Raw genomic sequence first — 8,581 nt, forward strand, 5'->3', positions numbered from 1 at the left:
TTTCTAAGACATTTGTGATCCCTTTCTAATTATTTTTAAAACCATTACAGAATCTTCTCAATTGTTTACAATGGAGGTTTTTTGTCGGATGAAATTCAAAGAGATGTCTGAAAAAGAAAACACTTTTAGGACCAAGTGAACTTCAGTATTCAAAAAGAAAAAATTCATTAGAGCTTACAATCTGGTGCAAAGCTAGCAAAAGATCCAGTAAACAGACTAGTAACAGCTATAGGGGATCAAACCAAGAAATTTAAGAGAAAGGGCTCAAAGAGCCCTGCTTGAACACCGAGTTCTGCTGGGTGCACAAATTTACAAAACACAAAAGATGACTAGAAAAACAATCCAGTTCATGAAAAATTAAAGGAATAGCGACAGTTTGTTTTACGAGTACAGGTTCAGAGACCGCACAAGAGGGAAAGGAAAACTAGTAAAACAGGGAATCACCAAATTGTGCATTGATAGGACTCCATCGATTTTGATTGTGGCTGGATGGAGCGCCTGAGCTGGTGCGTGGAGCATGGAGGTGCATGCGGCGGCAGCTCCAGTGTGTCATGTTGGATAATTAGGCACAATTTTCATGATTAATTCCAGAATATAAAACATGATGGCAGCAACTAGTAACATGTGAAACTCAAACATACTAGATGCATTAATCAACATGAGTAGCAGCAGCGCAAACGGTACAACATCCATCGCTAAGCAAATCGAGATATGTCGCACGTACCGATCTGATGGAGGTGGCGGTGGAGGTATAGCAGATGATGTCGCGGCAGTAACGTTGTTGATGACAACGTTGTTGACGACGGGGACGACGGGTCGAAGTAGACGGCGTTGAAGACGACGGTAGGCAGCACCGCCCGACTTGGACGGAAGGCGACCCGTGATGAAGAGCTTGAGCAGTCGCGCGGAGCGCTTCCCAAAAACCTAATTCGCCCTCTCCCGTACAGGATCGCAAGGACGAGTGGTTCCGGAGACCTGCTCTCCCGTTCGCCGATGCACGTCGGCGAGCGGGATGGAGTAGGCTATGATGGCGGCGCAAGCAGAGAGAGGTGGAAACCCTAACTCGTGTATTCAGTATGATTCTGCGGTAGCCGGGCAAGAGATTATATAGGCTCAATCCACTCACCACGAGGGCAGCGCGCGCGTCGCGTCGTGACGAGTCGAGTCGAGCGAGCGAGGAGGAGGAGGAGCGCGCGTGTAGCACTCCTATTCTCACTCACTTACTAGTGGTGGAACAACCCACCTTATAAGGTGGTCTAACTTCCTCCCAACTTTTCATGTGGGACTAAACTTCTCACTTCTTGCTACTCCCTAGTGAGCTGCCACCAACTTGGGCTCAAACTCACAAGGCTTCCACTATATGGGCTTTGAGATTTATAGGAAAATCTGAAATCTAGTATGGGCCACTAAGTGTAGGTCCAATATTTCAACATGTCAAGCGCTGGAAGGCGCTGTGGAGCGGGAAGGCAGGGTTGCCGCCGTCCCGGAGTGAGACTGGGAGGGGATGACCTCCGCCGTCAGACCGAGGCAGGGGTGGCCACTGCTCCTCTCACGACGGGAGGAACCGGAGTGGCGGCGCGGTCCTGCCCCGGGTAAGCAGCAGGAGAAAAGAAAAGGACTCGCGGACCTGGAAGCGAGAGCGGCGGCGGCGTTCGAGTGGGAGGACGAAGATTCGTCTTCGAGCCGGAGAGATTGGGAGTGGCGGGTCCCAGGTCTGATACGGATTTAACATAATGGAACCGGTACGTACCGCTTCGGGACGGAATACCGGGACATACGACGTAACGGGGAGAACGGCCGCACCAATCTAGAAGTAGTTGGACGGCGGATTGGACTCCGGCACATACAGGCGCCGGTAAAAACTAGTTTTCGGCCCATCAGCAGGTTTACCGTGGTACCCCCGGTGCCACTACACCGACAGTAGCCCTCGGGGGCCTGGCCCACACAAGCCCATCAGCGAAGGTGACACTACACCGACATCACTTGTGGAGAACTTGGACTTCATGTGTTGTCTTGGTTGTGTTTGTGCTGTTGGTACAAGGATGGGAACACTATAGCGAAACTTTTCTGTTTTGCTTCTTTTTTTAACTCTGTTCAACCGTATTGTTTTAGGATATTGTGTTGTTGCGAAAGCTGAGTGTAATTCATATCTTCGTGATATTAATATATTTCTTTTATCCAAAAAGGTACACATTACATGAACAATCTTCCAGTTAAAACATATTAAGTAAACAATCGCAATGGAAAGATCTAGTGCTTGGCCAGGAGCACATCACGGACCAACTCGTCAAAATTACGGTGGGCCGAACCGTCTGGTTTCGCGGCCATGGCCGCCTTCTCACGCCATTCCTCCGCCCTCTTCCTCATGGCCTTACCCTTCTCTCCCTCCATGAGTTCCGTGATAAGGCCGGAGACCTCGTCGCGCTGAACGTTGCTGTCGATCTCCATGCCGACGCCCCACTCGTTACACTGGTAGTGGCAGTTGGTCTGCTGGTCCGCAAAGAAGGGCCAGCTGAGGACCGGCACGCCGCCGCAGATGCTCTCCAGCGCTGAGTTCCAGCCGCTGTGCGTCAGGAAAGCGCCGACCGCCGGGTGGTTCAGCACTTCCTGCTGCGGGCACCAGGAAGCCATGAACCCGCGCTCCGCTGTCGCCGCTAGGAATTCCGGGGGAAGCACCGCGGCATCGCCCTTGACGAGGTCACGACGGATGATCCAAATGAACTCCCTGCCGCTGTTGGCCAGCCCCCACGCGAACTCTACCAGCTGCTCGTTGGTCATGACGACGATGCTCCCAAAGTTCACGTACACGACAGAGCCGGGGTCCTTGCCGTGGAGCCACTGCAGGCACTCCTCCTGCTCCTTCCACAGGCTGAGGCCGCTGATGATGGCCGTCGAGTGCGGCGCGGTGGCGACAAGAGGGAGAGGGCCGAGCATGTAGACCTTGGGCAGGCCGAGGAGCGTCTCCATGGCATCCACCTCTTGGCCCTCGAGGTCGGCGAAGCTGTTGATGATCACGGCGGACGCGCTGGCCGTGCGCGCCGTCTCCTTGATGGCGTACCTCACCATGAACTCATCTGGGTCCATGGAGCGTATGAAGCTCGGGAAGTCCCTTAGCCTCATGCTCCTCAGCCCCGGCACGTCCTCGACCGGCGTGTTGAGGTATCCATCCGTCAGCTGCTTGACATCTATACGCACCCATGAAATGCACATTGAGTACACAATAACTAACTGGTAGTACTGTTAATGGCAGGGGGCAGTTTAGCGTGGGGACTCGATCGTCCTCTCCAGAATGTATATTCGTTGGGGGACGTGTACCTTTAAGTGGGAAAATGGCACGGTGGATGAGGAGGCGGTAGTGGTGGTACGCGAGGTAGCTGACGGCGCTGGCTGTCCAGAGCTGGACGTAGGGGAGGCCAAGCTCCTTGGCGGCGTCCATGGAGAAACCCATGATGACGTCCGAGACCACGCAGGTCACGGGTGGGTGTCCCTCCGCGGAGGCCGAGCCATTGATGTCAGCGAGGAGGCGGCGGAAAGGCTCGAGGCAGGTCTCCGTGGTGGACTTGCATAGCGCCGGAATGTCCTGCGTGACGTCGTCGTCATTGTCGTCGATGGACGGCATTCCGTCGGGGATGGTGGCAAAGCGGAAGCCTGGGACGCCGGCCAGCGCGGCGGCGCCCCGCGTGCGGACGAGGCGAGCGTGGTTGTACTCGGAGTTGACGAAGGTGACGTGGAAGCCGCGGGCGTGGAGCAGCTTGGCGACGTTGAGCATCGGGGTGATGTGCCCCTGCGCCGGGTACGGCAAGCACACGGCGTGTGGCTTCTCGTCGGCCACTCCGACTGCGACTCCTCCCATTGAGCCCATTACCACAGCAGTGTAGTGTACCTTCCGAGCTGAAATGGTGAGGGGGGATATGTGATTCTTGTGTCACTTGCTTCGATGAAACCTGGATGAAGATATGATTGTGATTAGCATGGGCACTATCAGGTGGTATTTATAGGCCATCGACCACGGCTCCGGTCGATGGGAACGGCAATGGCATGCAAGATTCTGATATCAGCAACGCAAGTGATTACGCACGTACGTCTTGGCTGCATATTTGTTTATCAATTTGCGTTGTGTGTATGGCCCAACTCCCGGAGATGTGTATAGCAGCCGGGTTGATGTTGACAGGCAGGTACGAGCACAACGGCACTGCATGCTGGGAGTACTGTTTTGACCATCATGGAGATCTATCGGATGTCAAAACGAATATGTAAGTCTCCACGTGGAAAGAGACACAACTTTTTTTTAAGTGACGCAAATATGACGGGCATGGCTTACTAGTATTGACCATGCATATGTTTGCCGATCAATCTGACGGCGCAGAATTTTGCTACTGCAAGGCTCGATGGCTGACAAGGAATGTACGTGCATGCTTACCGCAGCTGTTTCCGTGGACTGGGTCAAAATTCCTCCATAGATGCAAGAACATGATATCTCTAATTATAGATAGAATCTTAACTACTTACTCGATTGATCTACCTCTGCGATGACGATAGCGCGGTCAACTTAGCTCGTGATCATTCGGTGAGGGAACTATCCTACTAGGATTGATGTTTTTTTTTTCCATCAACTAGCAGGATAAACTCATATTTGCGCAGTTACATATATTGTGCATTTTTATATTTATGATTGTAGCATTATATTAGATTTGAAACACCGGTATGCTTTCATCCACACGTTTAAGATAATAGGAATACAAGCAGTCAATTTGCAATTTTTCATTGTTTTCAATTTGTTATACTTTTCTAAAAGAAAAATACAGGGGTTCACCTGCCTTATTTTTCATCATCTCTTAGAGATGCTATAAGAAACTGACAAAATGAGAAACACTATTTTTTTGATAAAGGGAATATATTAATATCAAACGATACCAATTACACCCAGTCTCTGCAACAACGCAATGCTCTAAAACATTACGGATGCACACAACCAAAAAAGAGAAAAAGAAAACTAAGAAATAAAAGTCCCGCTACAGTATCCCAGCCCTAGCAACAGTAGTACAACCACCACCAAGAAAACACCTGAAATTCAGACTCTTCAAAAGCGAAGCCTCCAAGAAGGAAACAGTGCACCAACACCATCGTCGTCCGATCAAAGATCTTAGGTTTTCATCGTGAAGATAGTCTCCGCTCTCAAAACAATGCCTTCAACAAGGACATTGCCAGACACAACCAGTTAAGGTCAGACCTTGGGTTTTCACCCTGAAAGGTAAGACTCCGAAATTCACATGTGCTGCCGCCCCCACTTCCATACCACTGCTGCGAAGTCCGGAACACCAAGCAAACCCCTCAACAGCGCAAAGACTTGAACCTCCATTAGCTAGTCCTCCAATCCGACCTTCATGATATTCTCTTCTTCTGACTTCACCATGGATCAGCTGTCACTTGGTGTCAACACAGAAAAGAGCTTCGCACCGCTCCCTCCATACTAAACGGTCAGAATAAAAGCATGGGTGCGCACGACCAAATACCACCAATCCAGCAAAATCCAGGCAATAGAAGCGATGTTACACCTGCCAGTGGCGCCTTCCGGAACTGAACACTCCTGCCAGATCATGAAAGCCAGGCCTCCGGCAGGTCCTCATCTTCACCCAAGAGAGACCCTAGGACCACCGCCTTTATTCAGGTCAGCCCCCACGCCGGCGACCATCCCATACTGGCCATGGTTGCCGCCGGAGACACCAAGCAGATCGGGTAGTCTGGAGACACCGCACACACCTGGGCACCGCCGCAGCCAAACGCCAGACCTCCACCGCCAGCCGCCGAGAGGCGAGGAGAAGGGGACCTAGGGTTTCCCCCTGCAGCAAGCCCCCACCCTCCCTCCGCCGCCGACAGGGCACACCAACCACATCGTCTGTCATGTCGTCGCCGAGTCGAGGCCAGGCGCCGCTGTCGAGGGTACTCCTCGGCAATGCCCTCCGATTGGGGCTTAGGGTTGATGGAATCCTGTAGGCTGACACGAGACATCGGTTGACAGACAAGCGGGGAGAGCAATTTACCCAGGTTCGGGGCCCTCGATGAGGTAAAACCCTTACGTCCTGCTTGTCTGATCTTGATTATGAAAATATCGGGTTACAATGGGGTGCCGAAGGTTTCGGCTGTGATTTTGTCGAGAGGCTAAGTGCTACGGCGACCTAGCTCTAGACTTATGGTGGCTAAAGTTGCTAAGATTGATTGTGTCCCTCGGCAGCCCCTCTCCTGGCCTTTATATAGGAGGCCAGGTCTCAAGAGAACTGTTCGGGTACGACTAGGTTTACAAAAGACCTAGCTCTAAACTTTCCTTGTTCGTCTCCTCTTCGTCTTGTGCTTCATGGAATTTTCCGCAGCACCATCCTAGTGGCCCACCTTGCCATCGAGTATCTTCATGGGCCTCCAGTTGGGCCGTGCAGGATAGGGCAATGTCGGTTACCCGAAGGGTAATGCCCACGTCAGTAGCCCCCGAGTGTCTAGCCGAAGATATTCCGGGTAGAGACTAAAGCATGCCTCCCCTGAACGTTCTTCTCCCTCGATTGTTCTCGTCCATCTTGTAACAGCATCATCTTCTTCTATTGGGTGCGCGTCCAGCGCTCCCGATGGGAGTAGCCCCCGAGTCTAGGTGTGGATGCTTGCGATCCGTGCGTAGACTCTAGTTGTGCTACTCGAACATCTTCTTCTGCCGAAGCTTTCTTCAGGTCTTCATTGATCACCCGATACATTTTAATCGGGGCTTGTATTTTCAGTAAGGTTTGAACTCGTAAAGGATATTGAGTAACGTTCCCAGCTTCGCTGGTTAATAGCCGATGGCAAAACAACGTTACCCTACACAAAATCAAGTCCCTGGGCATGATCCTGTAATGCAAAAAAGTTTTATCAGGTGCGCGTCCAGCGCTCCCGATGGGAGTAGCCCCCGAGTCTGGGCACGGGTGCTTGTGACCGGGTGCAGACTCGAGCTAAGCTTTTGCTTCAAATATTTCTTCACAGGAATATCTTCGAGTTCAGGTTTATCGGGTGCGCGTCCAGCGCTCCCGATGGGAGTAGCCCCCGAGTCTAGGTGCGGATGCTTGCGATCCGCGCGTAGACTCAAGTTGACCACCCGATGCTTTTCGCTTCCTTTCGGATGCTTTCAGTGGGCTTCATGACGTCACTGATGACGCAACCACTGCTGTGGTTTGATTGACAAGACGTGACCTGATGGGTCCACCCTAGTTCTGCGCGGGTAGTTTTCAGGAAATGATCAGTGCATGCGCATTGACCGAGGCGCCTCCTCGATTTTCTCACATCGTGGGAATAATGGGCCGCCGGTTTTGTCCTCCTCTGGAGCGACACATGCCCACTCATTCCTTAGATTTCTTTATACTTTATAATCTTTTAGACCAAACTTTCCCTTTTCCATTTTTCATCCTCACATCCTATTCTCTTTCTTTCATCCTCTTCGCTAAAAACCGTTGCACCGCCGCCGCCCCCGCTTCCAGATCTTCATCTAATACCTGTTTTTTCTTATTTTCTTAAGGATTTGCGAGCTGTCATATCATCTTTGGAAACTTTCGCTTCCCAGTACTCTTCCCTGGAAGCTAACAAGGTCCAAATACAAAAGGAGGTCCAGTCTTGTTCCTCGAAATTGGAGGGTGCAATAAAAATGGCCGCCGAAGCTCGCCAGGAGGTCGACTCCCTGAAGGAGGAGCTCGAGGGGCTAAGGAAGAGACTGAAAGAGGAAGAGACACCCAAGTTAGTTACCGAAGCCCGGATGGTTGAAAAGGATGATCTTCTACGACAGTCTTCCTTAGCCTTGCTTAGTAATTCCTTTTCTCCATTCTTTGTTGAATATTGCCTTGCAGATTTAATCTTTTCTTAATGAACTTCTCTTATTTCGTTCTTCACAGAGGCTGCTGATATCCCTATCGAGGCTCTAGACAGGCACCCGGACAATTCTCCGGCAAACGTCCTATCGATGACTCTTGCTTCTCATCAACTCAGGCAGGATCTCCTCCAAAAGGGCAAGGGAGCCATGGCGCGGATGCATTCAATGATTTTTCCCAAGATTAGTCAAGAAAAGACTCTGGGACAACTAATCGATGCTTTCGCCATCAACACCAAGGAAGTCATCGAGGTATTCAAACGTACTTCACGTACCTATGGTTCCATTCTAGCCTTCCAACTCATGATGGGTCATGGCTTCAAGGCCAATATTGAAGAGATGTCTAAGGAGCTGCCGAAAGAGCAAGATGGGCAGTTTGTCGACCTGGGTGTCTTTAAAACTTTGGCTCTTAAGTGTGCACGCCAACTCCTTGAGCTGGTTTCGGCAAAGAAATCATCAGTTGGTCCAAGTTTGTCTAACCAGACCCAAGCCCCTTGATTCTTGTAACAGACTTCTTTTTAGCTTGATTTGAAACAATGTCCTGCCGTAAGACTTGTGGTTGTAATAAATTCCATGCTGGCAATGTTGTCAGTGTACTCCTATTATGACATTTTTACTTGCACTCTCCCGATGGGAGTAACTTCCAATGCTGAAGCGATACGATCCATCATACCCTTTGACGTTGTTTTGCTGGTTTTCCCCGTG

The 8,581-nt window shown here is 50.9% G+C and overlaps 1 protein-coding gene across 1 annotated transcript; it reads right to left on the reverse strand.

The window, feature by feature from the left end:
* Positions 1 to 2,244: 2,244 nt before the first annotated feature.
* On the reverse strand, positions 2,245 to 3,944 carry LOC124687366 (7-deoxyloganetin glucosyltransferase-like). Its single transcript, XM_047221157.1, has 2 exons — positions 3,316 to 3,944; positions 2,245 to 3,185 (listed from the first exon to the last, which is right to left on the reverse strand). Exons 1-2 carry the CDS (start codon positions 3,860 to 3,862, stop codon positions 2,251 to 2,253), a joined length of 1,482 nt encoding a protein of 493 aa, XP_047077113.1. The 5' UTR covers positions 3,863 to 3,944; the 3' UTR covers positions 2,245 to 2,250.
* Between the last annotated feature and the right edge of the window lie 4,637 nt (positions 3,945 to 8,581).

The sequence above is a fragment of the Lolium rigidum genome, chromosome 2 (genome assembly GCF_022539505.1).
Source record: "Lolium rigidum isolate FL_2022 chromosome 2, APGP_CSIRO_Lrig_0.1, whole genome shotgun sequence".
Lineage (NCBI taxonomy): Eukaryota > Viridiplantae > Streptophyta > Magnoliopsida > Poales > Poaceae > Lolium > Lolium rigidum.